Genomic DNA, 17,673 nt, shown 5'->3' on the forward strand with positions numbered 1-17,673 from the left:
CTGAGGCACTGAAAATCAGAAGTCTATAGTTACTTTCTTTTTGTACCACAAGCTGTAAGGGGAGGATTCTGACAGGGAAACAGTGAGCCTGGCATTACGTTCGCTTTAGGTAAGCCTCCAGAAGGCTGAAGCTGAACACACAAAGTTCTATCTCCTCAGACAATAGAAAACAAGTGCTCTTCTATGGTTAAAACTTAAGTCAGAACGCCCAGGCCAACAATTATGAAGGGCTATTTATCTGCATCCTCCAAAGGGAGAAACATCAGCTCTCTGTCAGAATCCCAGCCTCATCTTTCAGAAACTCCTCTCCTACTGCGGCTGGCTCTAGGGATGCTCTGTTGACCACCACTCTTTTCAGTGACTATGTAAGGATAAATAAATGAACGGGACGGTTGATCTTTACTGCCACCAGGATGCTAACATATCCCCTAATTCTGGGGAGCATCTTCATAAATTCCAAACATCCTAAATAACCCAGAACAAAGCAAAAGAAAGACAACTACCTGATTTAGTCTAAGTTAAGACACATAATATGCCACTAGGCATGCCAAACATCTAGAACAAAAAAAAAAAAAAAAAAAAGGAGGGGGTTGGAGAGACAGCAATAAAGATTGGCACAGACAATGACTTGGTTGGGGCTTTAAAAAAAATTGGCTATACCTTCAAAAATAAATAAATAAACTCCAATTGTGATCAAATGAGTAGACTTGAGGTAGCAAAAGGAGCCTGTGGTATTAGCACTGCAATTCTTATCACCGCTGTATGTCAGTCAGCTAACTACCAAAGGTGAGATAACCAAGGGAACTTCATCCAAGTGAACAAATAAGTAACTTGGAAGATTTCCTAAGATGTCTCAATGTCTCTTTACCTAGGAAGGTGTATGATACAGGACTCCTAAATTCAAATTTGTTGCTGGCTTCCACTTCCCCAGCCCCAACATTTGAAAGTTTATAAGTATACAGTAAAATTGAAAAAATTTTACAGTGAACATCCATACCTCAATCACCTACATTCAACCATTAACGTTTTACTATTCTTGCTTTTTAACATTTATTCATCCCATTAACCATCTAATCTTTTTTCATGGATTTCAAAGTAAACTGCAGGTAATGATATACTTCCCTGTAAATACTTCGGCATGCAAATCATTCACTGGAGTTCAATATTTATTTAGGTTTTGCATCTTTTGATTAAAAAAAGAAAAACTCATATACAATGAAATACAAGTCTTAAGTACACATTTGCTGAGTTCTGACAAATATATACACACAGGTGGCTTGCTTTTTAAATTTAAATTTTTCTCCTTTATAAAAACTGTTAGGACTCTGTTCCCATGCTTATATCATTTAATACACAGATGTGGGGATATGTTACAGTGTTTGCTTAGAAACGCCTTCTAAGATCATTTTAGAGGGAAAAAAAAAAAAAGGCTTCCTGATGATCATAAAGGAAATGTGGTTACATGTAAACCCTCTGTTTAAAGTGGTGAGATCCCCAAGGCCTAACATATGAGATTTCCAAAGACTGGGAAATAGCACCTGGTTTAACAATTAACAAAAGCCTATCCTGGGGGATTTCACTTATTTAATCAGTTCTAACTTCTCTTCAAAGCTAATGGATCAGATAAGAACTTCTGGTTCACAAGAAATAGTTGCCCTACAATCTCATTAGCGCATCTGAGTAACAACACTCACTCACTCCTCTTAGATGAAAGAGAGAACAGAAAGTCAAAATGAATTAAGATTGTCCAGAAAAGAGCAGTAGTCTCATTATTGCTTTAGGTGTTTTCAGGTACAAATAACAGTATCAGGAAAATAATGTGTGGCTAAAATTACCTTCCCATTTATCACCATCAGAAACATTCTTCAGATCTAAATGTGGAATCTGGGTTCCACATGCTGCTTCCCCTTGAACACCAACACTTTGACCTCCTGGCACTTCTGATTCAGTGTTGGCATTCAAATCACATATCTTGCTACTAGAATCCTGTATTTTAAAATAAAGAATACATTTCACAACCACAAAGCTTTTCTCACTCAGCTTAAAAACAAGCAGCATATATCCTTGTATCGTCTCTATTAGTGTACTACTATGCCTATATACTCAGCTCTCCCACTCCCACCATCCAAACTATTTTCAAACATACATTTGCAGTTTTATAATATGTACTACTGGAAGACAAAGTTTGGATGCCAAATTCAGAAAAATGTTTTTATAACCAAGTTACTTGTAACCAAAAGTGACAAATTAAGCTGCTCTGAACTGTAAAATATCTGGTAGGAGAATCTGTATTTACATCTTCTTTAAACCTATTCAACCCAAGAGTTAAAGGCCAGATATAATAATTGGTAGGTTAAACCTAGTCAAATTTGTAAAAACCATAAGAAAAAGATCTTACCAGAATCAAGTGTGACAATGCATCACTGTCAAATGACACATATTCTTTCCTAAAAATACAAGTACAGTTATTAGTCTTTTAGGAATAAGTAGGTTACTATCATTGCACATTTCTTACCTAGATTCCTCTCTTCCCCATATAGTTAGCATTTAGAATGTGAGAGAAGAAAATGACAACTGGACATATGCCCATTCTTTGGAGCCCTATATCTGAAAATCACACACTACTGAAAAGATCCACAGAATAACTTCAGGTTTAGAAAAATTAAGTAACATTCGCCACCCTCCCACATAACCACCCCCTCCAAAAGAAAAACATTTTAAAAGTAAAATTAAAATCCACAATAAATAGAAATCAAAAGTGTTGAATGTATAATGGAAAAGATTTTGTAAAGTAAATATTAGTTTTAAACAAATAGCTTTATTATCCCCCACTCTGGGACTTTTTTTTTCTTTTAAAGAAGATTTTTTTAAAGGTATAGCAATGGTCCTATATATTTTTTTTATGTTCCTATATTTCAAATCTGATTGTGTTCTATCACAATCAGAACAAGATTACTACTTCTAAACTTCTCCTTCCTCAAAACATAATGGTAACATGTAAAAAGGAAATTTTTAAAAATTTCAATTCACCTCTTATACCCCCCCATAAAAATGAACCCCTATTTAGAACAAATATTAGAGCAAGCTGTCACAAATGATCTCTCCCTATTTGACCAGTCAACAGAGCATCTGGTATTACAGTAGGTTATCAACATACCTACTGTGGGAGTTTACAATGGTGGCAGTTTACAATGGTACACACAGATGCTGCTTCCACCCTGCCTTAACAGTGAGCACCCACAGACAGGTCTTGATCTACCTATGGCAAGCCATCTCCTCATATGCATAAATACCTTATTCTTGCTGAGCATAAGAAATGAACTAAATTCCCTGGCAAGCTCAAAGGCCTTCCCTTGCTTAGAGTGGGAGCAAATGGTGGAATGAGCTACATTCTGCCTTGAGACTACAAAAGACCCAATCACCTAAATTTGAGAAACATGAGTGTTAAGCATGCAAGATGTAATCCATCTAACCAAGGAACTCTTTGGATCTAGAAACAAGTTTGCTAACCTATACACAAGTTGAAGAGGAAAGAGCTTTTCCAAAAAGATTGAGTCCTCACTAAATGGATCCTTATTGTTCTACCAAATCCAGATGTCATCATTCTGGGGATGCCTGTTTATCTTATATCTTCAGCCCATAGCTCCAATACTCCCTGGGCTGGAAGAGGGTCATTCCTGCCTCCTGAAAGGAAGCACAAGGAACTGCTGTAAGCAGGAAATCTGTGGACCTTCAGAGTATGGAGACACTCCAGAGACATGGCTCCAAAGAATTTACTTACCCTCAGAGAACAAGTTTCCTATCACAATTAAGAGAGACAATGGCATTAACACGAGTTTACCCTTGCCAACAAGCTATCACCACATCAGTAATGTTTGAGAATCCTCAGTATTTACAATCTAGTCTGCATTCATTACAAATCTGTTTTCTGAATATCAAATAATTTTTCCTAAGAAAGTTATAATACACTGCTTGGCAATGTCTCAAAGAATCAGAAAAAGGGTAACAGGAACCAAAACCTACTCAGCGACTTAAAACATTCTAGAAACCTTCTGCTCAAAGGGACTGCATCATCTATGGAGACTACATATGGCTGAAATATTCATTGCTTCAGTATCTCCCTCCCATTTTTGCTGGCCAAGGAGGTAAACAAACACAAACTGCATAAGATATACTAGGATACACCAAGGAGAAGCTGGAAAGGGAACAAAAATATTCTGTACAAATCTGATAAAGCAAATATGCTATAATCTTTCAGTTAGTTATCCATGGTTCTAAGACTATGAATTAACTCACTGAAAGGCATATTCAGAATACCAATAAATTCCCAATTTTTCTACAAATCAACTGAAAGTTTGGAGTGGCTCCAAGAAGGCTCTGTTCTTCCCTCTGTATGTTTTCCAAGTTATACCTAATGTCTGTCTGAACCTGTAGCCCCTCTGAATACTCATGAATATGCTTTACGTTTACCATTAAAATAAGAAGTTGGCTTTTTAGATTATCGAAAATCTATGTTATAATGGATAAATTGATCTAAAAATCTCACCCCCAAATCTGTAAAGGGCTCCAATTCTCAAAACGATTAATGAGTAATGAAAGAAAATGCTTACCCCTCAAGACAGCCATCTTCGCTATCACCGTGGTCACTACATGGCTCTAACAGTATACCTACAGACTGACAAAAAAGAACACCACCGCTATATTAATGGAGCTCCCAACACTCAGGTATGACAGGAAGTTTCCAACCTAAATTACGATATTAGATTGCAAGTTAGTCAAATGCCCCCTTTTAATTCTTCATAATAGTCTTATAGGTGTTGGCATCTCTTTTTAAAGACAGTAATTTATCCTTCTCAAAACTTGAGGCGTGTGCGTGTGTGCGTGTGTACAAAATGGAGACCCTGCATTCTCACTACACTATTAGGTACCGCTCTTACTATCACGTTCCTTTTCCATCCTTAGAATTCTTTCCTCCAAAAAGGAGAGCCATATGGTCCCACCTGCCAACTGCTCCTTCTCTTTCTTCTCAGCCACAGCAATGTTAAGTTGGTAACTTCCTAGCGGGTAACAGAGGAATCATTTGGTTCACCAGATCCCTTTATTACATTCGAAATAACAACCGTAAACCTCAAAACACATGCAAACACTCCCCCTATTTTCTAATGAGTTCAGTGACACCATCCCATCACTATTCCTTCCCCAAACAGATACTCACTGAGTCTAAAATAATTATCCTTGTGCATTACTACAAATTAGGTAAGCTTCTCAATGTTTCTGATGATCACCTCTGAAATCAACAGATGGTTGGATTCTTAAGAAACTACCACTTGTCCAGTTTTAATATGAAAGACAGTTCATAATTATCTGGAAAAAGCTATTAAATTTCTTCTCCCTTTTCCAACTATATATCTCTGTGAGGATGAATTGTCTGCATGCACTTCAAACAAAAGAACCTATGGCTACAGACTGAATGCAGAAGCAGGTATGAAAATCCACCTTGACTTTTATTAAGTTAGACAAGCATTAACAACATTTGTAAATATGTAAAATACCATTCCTCAGAGTACAAAATGTTTTATACAGCTTTTTATTAAGTTAAAAAACAACCATATTTACAGTACCTTGAGTGAATTTAATAAACATTTTCTAATTTTTTTATTTTAATTTCTAATGTGGTAAATATTGATAAATATACCTATGTAAACAAAACCCTTCCAGGATACTCAGTATCTTTTAAGAGTATCAAGAGGTCCTGAGACTCAAACTGGGAGAACCACTGATCTACACATCAGACTTCAGCAACCTTTCTGTCTAGAATATAACTTTACGTTCTTAAATATGGGCTCATGAAATAATCATTACTAGACCCAATATTCAAATTAAATCTTGGTGTTTCATTCAAAGAACCAGGTTGAAGTCCCAGCTCTAACCTTTTCTATCACAAATATAAGAACAACAATCATTTACTTGCCTATCTTACAGTTACTATGAGAGAATTAAAAGAAATAGCTTAGTAGTTCTATTATAAAGGCATATTATTATATCACCAACTCTAATTTAACCTACAATTCATTATACTATGAAATAAATGAAACAAATATAAAGACTGATGTAATACCCACATACTTTCTAGCCAGATTTAAGCAACATAATTTTTTTTTAATTTTATTTATTTATTGGAAAGAGAGAGAGCATGCAAGCACAACTGCAGGGGGGGAGCAGAGGGAGAAGCAGATGCCCCCCGCTCAGCAGGGAGCCTGATAAAGGGCTCAATCCCACAACCCTGAGATCATGACCCGAGTGCCCACAGGCAACGTAATTCTTAAAATGAATACTGAAAAGTAGTTTAAAAAAAAAAAAAAAGGCAATTGGAGGCAACATAAAAGATGCAGTAACAGAAGACAAAGGCTGATACACTGATACACTCTGAAATTCAGAGTAAGGTGCAGAGTTATCTTCTACATTATGCCCCAGGACAAAAAAAAATTTAGAGGTATTAGGGTCAGGCTAAAGTATATCCAGACTTCAAATTTAACAGACACGGAAATAAACAATACTTTTTTGAGAAGCTAAAGTATGTTTTACTTCCTCAGAATTCACTCTACACAAAACATTCATTCCTTTGTATATGGGGAGAAAGAGCTTGTTTTTTCTAAATTATCAGCTGGCAAACAGCCCATACTCTCCCCCCCCTTCCCCAAAACAGGGTCCTTGAAAGAAAGTCTAAGGTGCTCTGGTCCCCATTAAGGTAAGCAAGAGAGCTTTGGTGGTGGTGGTGATGGTGGTGGTGGTGGCGGCAACACTCGTGGGAGCAGCAGCTGCAGCATAATCCTATTGCCAATGTTCAGGGACCGTCAGGGCTCAATGCCAGGAGCTAATTAAAGCATAATGGGCATTTCCAGTAATTTCTGTGGCCTCCCCCCATTTCTTATCCATCCATTACTGATGCTTCCACATTGTTTAGTTCTGCATCTCCCCATCGCCACCCGCCTAGTATTCCTCAAGCATACTAGTTACTTCTTTTAAATAAGCTAAATATCCCCACTCCATTCCACACATTTACTTAGTAAACTCTTACTAAACAGTTTATTAAGTATACTTCAATGTAAGCCAATTTCTTCCATCAATTAATGTGTAAGTCGGTCTCCACAGCAAAGGAAACCATCAACAAAATGAAAAGGCAACCTACTGAATGGGAAAATATTGGCAAACAATGTATCTGACAGGGGTGCTTGAGTGGCTCAGTTGCTTAGGTTAAGCATCCAACTCTTGAGTTCAGCTCCAGTCACGATCTTAGGATCATGAGATTGAGCCCCATGTCAGACTCTGTGCTGGGCAAGAAGCCTAACTGCGATTCTCTCTGGCTCCTTCTGCCCTGCCCCCAGATCGAGTACATGCACTCATGATCTCTCAAAAACAAAACAAAAACAAAATAAACCAAAAAACGCACAATATATCTGACAATGAGTTAATATCCAAAATGTATAAAAGAAAAAGACCTCATACAACTCAATAGGAAAAAACAAACAATTGGATTTAAAAATGGGCAGAGGGGGGAAAAATGGGCAGAAGACCTGAACAGACATTTCTCCAACATATAAAGATGGTCAAAAAGTACACGAAAAGGTGCTCAACATCACTAAGCATCAGAGAAATGCAAATCAAAACCACAATGAGATAGCACCTCACACATAGTCAGAAAGGCTATTATCAAAAAGACTAGAAATAACAAGTGCTGGCGAAGATGTAGAGAAAGGGAAACAGAGTGCAATGTTGGCAGGAATGTAAACTGAGCCAGCCACTATGGAAAGCAGTATGGAGGTTCCTCAAAAAATTAAAACTAGAACACATGATTATCAGCAATTCCACTTCTGGGTATTTATCCAAAGGAAACAAAAACACTACTTCAAAAAGATAACTGCGCGCCACGTTCATTGCAGCATTATTTACAATAACCAAAACATGATAACAACCTAAGTGCCCACCAATGGATGAATGGAAAAAGAAAATGTAGTGCATATATTTATGCAATGGAGTATTATTCTGCCATAAAAAAGGAAACCCTGCCATTGGTCACAAAACATGGATGGACCATGAGTGCATTATGCTAAATGAATTAAGTCAGACAGAGAAGATCGACGTCACATGATCTCACATGTGACATCTAAAAAACAAAACAAAAACAACGTCATAGATACAAAGAACAAATTGTTTGCTGCCACAGACAGGGACTTAGGGGTGGGCAAAATGGGTCAAAGTTGTCAAAAGGTACAAACTTCCAATAATAAAACAAATAAGACATAGGAATATAATGTATATCTTATTGATTGTATCTAATAATAACTGTATTGTAAATATAAATGTTACTGAGAGTAGGTCTTACAAATCTCAACACAAGAATAAAAGCTTTTTAACTATGTGGTGATGGATGTTAACTACATATTGTGACCATTTCACAATATATACACACAGAAAATTGTTGTACACCTGAAACTAATATAAACTTAGGGCGCATGGGTGGCTCAATTGGTTGAGCATCTGCCTTCAGCTTAGGTCATGATCCCAGAGCCCTGGGATTGAGCCCCACATTGGGCTCCCTGCTCCATGGGGAGCCTGCTTCTCCCTCTCCCTCTGCCTGCCACTCCCCCTGCTTCTGCATGCACTCTCTCTCCGTCAAATGAATAAATATTTTTTAAAAAAAGAAACTAATATAATGTTATATGACAATAATCTCTCAATTTTTAAAAATAAAAAGACAGGGGTGCCTGGGTGGCTCAGTTGTTTAGCATCTGCCTTTGGCTCAGATCATGATCCTGGGGTCCTGGGATCGAGCCCTGCATTGGCTCCCTGGTCAGCAAGCCTGCTTCCCCCTCTCCCTGCCTGCTGCTCCCCCTGCTGTGCTCTCTCTCTGTCAAATAAATAAATAAATAAAATCTCTAAAAAAATTAAAAAAAAAAAAATGAAAATAGAGAGAGAGAGAGAGATTGGGATTTAAAAACAAAACAAACATGTTACTAAGTGGCTGTTTCCTGGCAGAAGTTTTAGACATTTTTCTACCTGTTAAGGAAAAATAAAAAACCTGGGGCACATGGGTGGCTCAGTCAGTTAAGCGTCAGATTCTTGATTTTGGCTCAGATCTTCATCGCAAGGTTGTGACACAGAGCCCCACGCCTGGATCCGCACTTAGCCCAGCCTGCTTAAGACTCAGTCTGCCTCTCTCTGCCCCGCCCATGCTGGGCACGCATGCGTGCACGCATGCACACTCTCTCTCTCTCAAATAAATAAATAAATCTTTAAAAAACAACATAAAAAACCTGATGAGATCTCATAATAGCACAAGTCAAATTGACAATCATCTCTCTCTTCTTCTTGGCTGTCCTCTAGAGTTTCCCAAATACTTCTGGCCTCCACTCCTGAAAAAACATTGCATTCCACTAATTGCTCAGTGTTTGGAAGATAGAAATAGCTGTAAGTCTGTTAGGTACCAATAATAAAAGCTTGTGAAGAATCTTGAAATGAACTGATTTTGTGATAAGTTTACTGACAGTTAACAAGTATTTTGATGTGAGCTCTGATCAGGCGACTGATTCTCAGTTTTAACCCCTCAAAAATAGTCCAAATTACTCTACCAACTATTGTACCTATTTAAAAATTTATAGATCTGGGGTGCCTGGATGGCGCAGTTGGTTAAGCAACCAAGATGCCCGTCGGTAGGTGAATGGATAAATAAATTGTGGTACACTGACACAATGGAATATAATTCAACACTAAAAAGAAATGAGCTCTCAAGCCATTAAGAAAACATTAAGAAATCTTAAATTAATATTATTAAGTAAAAAAATCCAATATGAAAAGACTACATACTATACAATTCCAATTATACGACATTCTGGAAAAGGCAAAACTATGCAGACGATAAAAAGATCAGTGGTTGCAAGGGTGGTGGGAGAAATGAGGAGAGCACAGAGGATTTTTAGGACAGTTTAAAAACCAGAGTATGATATTATAATGAATACATGTCACTATACATTTGTTCAAACCCATGAAATATACACCAAGAATAAATTTTAAGGTAAACTAGACTTTGAGTGATTATGATGCGTCAATGTAGGCTCATTCTTGGTAAAATATGTACTGTTCAGGTGAGTGATGGTGACAATGAAGAAGGTTGTTGTAAACCTAAAGCTGTTCTAAAAAATAATGTTTTTGGGGGAAAAATAATTCTTGCATTCTTAACAAGGTAACTGATACACCAATTTCAGTCAACACATATACTTAGGGGGCACCTGGCTGGCTCAGTCAGTAGAGCACAACTCTTGACCTCAGGATTTAGAACTTAAGCCACACATTGGGTGTGGAGCCTACCTGAAAAGAGAAGAGAATAGAAAGAGAAGAAAAGAGAAAAAGAAAGACAAGAGACAAGACAAGAAGAACAAGAACAAGTTTACTTAGATGCCTACTAAGTGTCAGATGTTATTTGTTTGGTCACACATATTCCACAAATACTTAATGAATACCTAGGTGTTCTAGATAATGGGGATCCAATAATGAACAAAACAGATAAAAATTTCAACCCTCATGAAGGTTGGGGGTTTACAGTCTAATGGTGAGAGAAAGACAATAAACTAATAATTTAAAGATAATGTGCAATAGTGATAACACTATCAAGGGCAAAGGGGAGAAGGACACGAACTTCAGGGACTAGATGGGAGTGGGTCAATGGGAAGACCTGCTAATACCAAAAGAGAGTGATGAGATTTGGCCATACTGAAAAGGCCAAAGTGAGGAAACATTTGCAGGATCAGAAGAAGCAGCAAACCATGGGACACCTGGGAAAACAGCAATCCAGACAGAACTCTAATGTCTCTCAGTGTTTTTGTAGTGCCTACTCCTATATTTTATACCCAGATGGCACCAGAAGGTTCTAAGAAGAGAACTGACATTATATAATTTTCCTTTTAAAAGAATCACTCTGGCTGCTGTGCTGAGAATAGACCACAGGGAGGCAAAGATGATACTGCGTTTATCTGTTAATCTAGGTGAAATGATGTTGGGTTTGGACCTACATGGTGGCAATGGAAACAGTAAATAGTGGTCAGATTTCAGATAAACTTTGAAGGTATAACCAACAGGACTCTGTAAAGGACTGCATATACAGTGAAAGAAACCAAGGATGACCCAAGGCTTTTGGCCTATGCATATGGAAGGAGAAATTGTCCTTTACTGAGATTTTAAAGACGAAAAGAAGAACAGATATGTGGACAAGATTATAAATTCAGTTTGGTTCCTGTAAAGTTCAAAATGCTTACAAGATATTCAAGTGGATATGTTAAGTAAAACAACTCGATATAGGAATTAAGTTCAAGATAAAGATCTCACCTAGAGATATAAATTTGGAAATCTTTAGCATGTAGATGGTATTTTAAAACCATTAGTCTAAATGAGATTACCAAGGGAGTGAATGAAAATAAGCAATCTGAGAACTGGGTACTGAGCCATTCCAAATTTCAAAAGTTCAGAACATGAAAAGTCATCAACAAAGAAACAGAGCAGCCAGTCAAGCAGAAAAAAACCCAGAGGAGTGAGAGATTCTGAAAGCCAAGAAAAAAAAAAAATCAAGATAGTGAGAGAAATTAATTGAATCAAATTGTACTCAGAGATCAAGTAAAATGTGCAACAGACCTCATGGGTACCCTGCAAAAGCAGTTTTAGAGGAATGATGGGACAAAAGGTTACCTGGAGGAGGTTTAAGAGAGAGTGGGAAGAAAAGAATTAAAGAGAGAACACATTCAAGTTATTTTATTATAGGGGAAAGCAAAAAATAGGTGTTTAACTATCATGGGGTGAAGAGTCAAGAGAGTGATTTCCTAAACATGGAAAAATAACATTTTATATTGATGGGAATGATCCAGTAGACGGGACGAAACTGATAATCCAGAAAAGGGCAAGGAGACAACTATAGAAGCAGTAACGAACAGATGAAAAGGGAGCTAATATACCAGTAGAAGTAAAAGCATTAATATACCAGTAATATACAAACACAGTGAAAATAGCAGGAGCAGCTTAACTTCTGTGAAATGTTTCCTACCTTATAAAATAACTGTATATTTCTACTTCTTTGGATATTTATAATAATCCTCTAACGTAATCCTCCAACCTGTCTACAGAAAAGCAAAGAGCAGATAAGAAAAGTTAGGTAAGGTGGCCAAAGTCACAGTTCTATTAAGAAGCAAAGCCAGAATACAAATCTCAGTTGACAGATTCTGAATTCTTTATTTTATCTTTATCTTAAGAGTTTATGGTTTAGTATGAAAACATGTTAAAGAAAACTTCCTTACCATTAAGAATCTTATTTTTAAAAAGTGTTATCAAAACTGAACTTTAAAACATGTCTTAGGATACTGCTCTGCACATTTATTGACATTATTTTTTTATTTTTTAAAAGATTTTATTTATTTATTTGACAGAGAGACAGCCAGCGAGAGAGGGAACACAAGCAGGGGGAGTAGGAGAGGAAGAAGCAGGCTCCCAGTGGAGGAGCCCGGTGTGGGGCTTGATCCCAGAACACGGGGATCACGCCCTGAGCCAAAGGCAGACGCTTAACGACTGAGCCACCCAGGCGCCCCTATTGACATTATTTTAAAAACAATGTGACCACTGACAATTAAGACAGTGAAAACAATTTAGTTACTTTTAAAATGATGTTCACGGGTTTTCTCTATGAAAACATCCCACATTTTTCAGAAAAAAAATTGGGAAATAAAAAAAAAAACTTTTTTTAAGATTTTATTTATTTATTTGACAGAGAGAGAGACAGCCAGCGAGAGAGGGAACACAGGCAGGGGGAGTGGGAGAGGAAAAAGCAGGCTCCCAGGGGAGGAGCCTGATGTGGGGCTTGATCCCAGAACGCCAGGATCACACCCTGGCCAGGGTCACGCCCTGAGCCGAAGGCAGACACTTAACGACTGAGCCACCCAGGTGCCCCAGGAAAAAAGATTTTAAAAAGAACAAAATTCAACCATAATACCACCAACCACCTCAGCTAACATGGTAATTTGTTTCCTTCCAGGCAGATATTCTTAAATAGTTTATACCCAATTCCCTACCCAATGATGGTTCCTAATCTTTAATGATAGGGTGTATGTTCTTGGGATTTATAATCAAGACAAGTATGTGTCTGCTTCTGGTATCAAAGGAACACGTAAAGCAATCAGAGTTCTATGTCTAGCATACCTAACACAAAGATTTTTTTAGTTTTTGCATTTCTTACCTGGTTATTTTCTTCATCCTCAAATACAAAATCTTGCTGCATAACTTCATTGTCTAAATTAGTGCTAGCCACAGGTTCTGAACAGTCTCCATTACTTTCACTGGCATTAATAATATCCTCAGCAATATCAACCCTAGTAATGAAGATTAAAAAATCAGATCAGGCCAAATGTTGACTATATAATGCCTTTAAAATAAATAAGTATCAATAATGATCTGAAACTTTCACCTTTTAAAGAAAATGTGTCCTTTTCATAAAACTTCCAACTTTATTTTGCCAAGTTAGATTATTAAACACACTAAGTGTATTTTTGTCTCTCCAGGGAATGTTATAAGAAAACTACCTTGTTTGTTATTCTCTTTGAAAATTTTCAAAAACAAATGAATGGCTGAAAGAATAATTTACGTGTCAAAATAATTTCCCTTACAAATGCATACTCTCAATTATAATATGTTCCAATTCAAATACAAGTTTAGTACTAGACACGATAATGTCCAACACCTTTATGATAGGAATAGCTTCCTACTACGGATTTTTCATGTTACATAATTTAGAATATGCAAAATACTGCAGCAGGCTTTTGTTTACAAAGACAATACCACCATCAATGACAGAACATGACTTACTTCCCCACAGATAAAAGTAAGATTGTCTGAGCATGGGCACGGGTTTCAGGATCTCTAGCTAAGCTAAAGACAAACACCAAGGAATCTACTTATATTAATCATATCCTTTGAAACAGTTCTCTACTATTTCCAGCTTTTAGTTACTGTTTTGGGTTTTGTTTTTTTTTTTTCAGATACTGCTTTTTTTGTTCATATTCAGCCCAAATAGTCTCTAGATCAATCCAGTTTGATCAGTTCTAATCATGCCTTCAAAGCACCACAAATCAGGGCCATAGAGCTGCACAGGCTGGTGATGCCATCTATTCAGACGACAGAGCACACCTGCAGTTGCACAATATGGTATTCCTCAAATAAACATTTTACAACCACTGGATTTCAGATCTATTAATTTTTTCAGTTTCAGTTCATATTTAACAGCTATTCTAGTGGACTACACATATTTGGCCTTTTAAAAATCTAATTCTTCCAAAAAAAAAAAAAAAAGAAGAGAAAGGGATAAACACTTTACCCAATAATCTTTTTTTTTTTTTTAAACCTCTTACGAATCCTCCAAATTTGGGTACATCTTTCTCATCTGTCCTCCAAATAAAATCTGATAAATGAAAACTATGAAATCATTGTATTATGGTCTCAAAGAAAGGCACCTATATATCTCTCAAGTGCAGGGCGGAGGTAACAGGAGAAGAGATGAGAGCTTTCATCCATTTAAAGGTAACAAGTCAGATAAAGAGTGGAGTAAAATCACAAATCACATAGCACACAGAGGTACTCTGATACAAGATTCAACTATTAACAACTAAACTAAAAAAAAAAAGTATGTAGGGAGGGCAGCAGGGTAGTAGCTGGTGACAGGGGATAAAATTTAAATAGCACAGGATGATTCTGCTCACCATTTCACTCAATGACTGTATGCAACACGAGTGATGCCAATCTGCTGTCCCTGCACCTAGCTGCCTAGGATCACTTCATGTCTCTCACAGTATGACCACCTGTTGCATATAGTATGAGTCTAATTTTTTTAACATTATTTTTCACACAACATAGTGAGGTAAGCTCACTACTTCATCTGGTGTTCAGGGAGGAAAACCTGGCAGTATTGGACTTAATGTCTACTACCATAATGGAAGATTTAGATTTTCAATGTTAAGTGAGTATAATTCAACTTATATACAAAGTCACTTTCCACACACACTTTCAGAAATCCCTAAGATAAGATCCCATTATTTAAGTAAACTATGGTTTTTTAAAAGATAATTAAAACAATCTTACAACTCTAAAAAATAATAGTGAAATGTTATAAAAGTTTCTTACTGGTTATTAGATCCTTCCCCATCACAATTAAAACTTTCTGCTTCATTATTACACACCAGACTTTGCTGTTGTAAATTCTTAAGATCATGATCTATGCTGCTCTGCAGATCAAAAAGATGCTGTTCCACAGCTGCTCTAATTGTTCTTTCTAAAATGCTACAAAACAGAACACATTTTAGTGAGAAGCAGTCACCCTAACTGGGAATTTGGCCACATCAATACAAACATTAAAATGTGACTAATACAACAAGTTATCAGGGTATTTAAATGGGTAAACTAGAGTATAAAAAGAAACACAAAAAAGGAATACATGATAATGGGGTAAATTTTTTAAAGAAATTATTATACAGATCAATCATAATATCACTATTACTACTGAGGTGGGAAGGATCAGTTGTCCCAGTAATTCATTCCTTGCTTATATATAGAAAAAACATTTAAATAGACTTTTTAAAGCTACATTTATAAAGCAAAATAATTTGTCAACACTCAGCTAAATCGAAGAAACTCTAAGGTTCCTGTCCATATTTTTACATGAAGTCTACTTCTTAAAGAAAACTTAGTAAAAAGAGATCTACTGGCATTTCTCAATCATTTCAGAAGATCAAAAAAATCATCTGAAGAAAGTTCAATCTTTATCTTATGTATTAGGCAATGCATTCCTTCATTTGTTCCTATTGCAGTACATAAAATATTAACTAGTTTCACTGCCTTATGTACAGTCCTTCCTCTAAAGTAAGCACAATAAATACATGATTTTCTTTTCTTAAAACATTTTTTTATTTAATAAATACATGATTATCATTTCTACAGTTAAGTAATATTTTTAAATTAAAAAAAATATGGTCTTCTACAAGTATATTACTTACTCCGCAGAGGCTGGTAAGATGCTGATGGGCGATAAATGGGCACTGTAATCAAAGAAAGAAATTAGCTATAAAACTTTTCAGTGCTAAGTAACTACAAAAAGTGCTGAAAACTGCCACAGTTGCACTACCTTGACACACCCGGGAGAGCAAACACCAAGTTTTAGGTTCATTTCTGGCAGAGTAAGATTCTAAATTTCTATCAGAACACTCTTCTCTATTTTTCACACAAAAAACTAAATATACCTACCTGTGTGTGTGTGCGTGTGTAGCCAACTACACTGACTTATATTCCAAGGCTGAAGGGAAAAAAAGTGGACTACTTCCCCAACAAAACCACCTCACCTAGGCTAGTATAAGGCCTCAATGCTCACTCTGTACTCCTTGCCAGAAGTAACAGGATATGCTACCAGTCAGAGGATGTTCTCAAGTTACAACAAAGGCAAAATCGATACTAAAATCATACTACTTCATTCGCTGTACCATTAACAGGCCTTCCTTAGCAAATTTTGCACCACAGTAACTACTGATACTTATAAAAATATAGATAACATCCTCATTTTTACCATAGCTAAAAGTTCAACTGAAACCCACAATGAGATATAGATCCCACTAAAATGTTTAAAATTAAAATCAAAGTGCTGGTAAGGATGTGAAGCAACTAGAAATTTCCTACACTGCTGGTGGAAATTTAAAACGTCCCAACCATTTTGGAAACCAGTTTAGCACTTATCTTATAAAACTCACCAAATGAGCCAGCAAATGTACTCCTGGGTATTTACTCAAGAGAAGTGAAAGCATAATTCCACTGGAAGACTTGCGCAAGCATAGAGGCTTTATTCACAAAAGCCAAACAAAGGTATCAATCCAAACAGGTGAAAGCAGACAGAGGTGTGGGACATCCCTACAATGGAATATGCTCGATATTTTTTTTAAGTTTTTTAAAGTTTTTTGTTTGTTTGTTTTTGTTTTTTTTTTTATTTGACAGAGATAGAGACAGCCAGCGAGAGAGGGAACACAAGCAGGGGGAGTGGGAGAGGAAGAAGCAGGCTCACAGCGGAGGAGCCCGATGTGGGGCTCGATCCCACAACGCCGGGATCACGCCCTGAGCCGAAGGCAGACGCTCAACCGCTGTGCCACCCAGGTGCCCCTGCTCAGTGTTTTTTTAAATAAAAGGTACAAACGGGGGCGCTTGGGGGCTCAGTCGGTTAAGCATCTGCCTTCAGCTCAGGTCATGATCCCAGTCCTGGGATCATGCCCCACATCAGGTTCCCTGCTCAGCTGAGAGCCAGCTTCTCCCTCTCCCTCTGCTGTTCCCCCTGCTTGTGTGCAAGCTCGCTCCCTCCCTCTCTCTCTAATAAAATCTTTAAAAAAAAATTTTTTAATAAATTGATAAATAAATGGTACAAACATCTGAAACATGCAACATGTATCTCAACATTATGCCAAGCAAAGATGCCAGACACAAAAGTGTCTGTAGGAGATTCCATTTACATGAAATCCTAAAACAGGCTAAACTTACCTATGCAGTGACAGAAAGCAGGCCAGTGGCGGTCTGGGGCCAGACCGTTGGGTGATGGAAACAGTCTGTTTTTACTGT

At 37.1% G+C, this 17,673-nt stretch overlaps 1 protein-coding gene across 9 annotated transcripts in view; it reads right to left on the minus strand.

Moving 5' to 3' along the window:
• Positions 1–17,673, minus strand: part of FAM13B (family with sequence similarity 13 member B) — a 76,440-nt gene that overhangs the window by 17,930 nt on the left and 40,837 nt on the right. For 8 of the 9 annotated variants that reach the window (XM_034656066.1, XM_011229270.3, XM_011229268.3 and 5 more), the window contains 6 exons: positions 16,077–16,118; positions 15,208–15,363; positions 13,271–13,403; positions 4,611–4,675; positions 2,399–2,447; positions 1,836–1,986 (listed from right to left, as the gene is read on the minus strand). In XM_034656066.1, coding sequence (XP_034511957.1) covers positions 1,836–1,986; positions 2,399–2,447; positions 4,611–4,675; positions 13,271–13,403; positions 15,208–15,363; positions 16,077–16,118 — 596 coding nt within the window. The remainder of the gene's footprint in view (positions 1–1,835; positions 1,987–2,398; positions 2,448–4,610; positions 4,676–13,270; positions 13,404–15,207; positions 15,364–16,076; positions 16,119–17,673) is intronic. The other variant, XM_034656064.1, reaches the window with a different exon arrangement.

The sequence above is a fragment of the Ailuropoda melanoleuca genome, chromosome 3, assembly GCF_002007445.2.
Source record: "Ailuropoda melanoleuca isolate Jingjing chromosome 3, ASM200744v2, whole genome shotgun sequence".
Classification (NCBI taxonomy): Eukaryota; Metazoa; Chordata; class Mammalia; order Carnivora; family Ursidae; genus Ailuropoda; species Ailuropoda melanoleuca.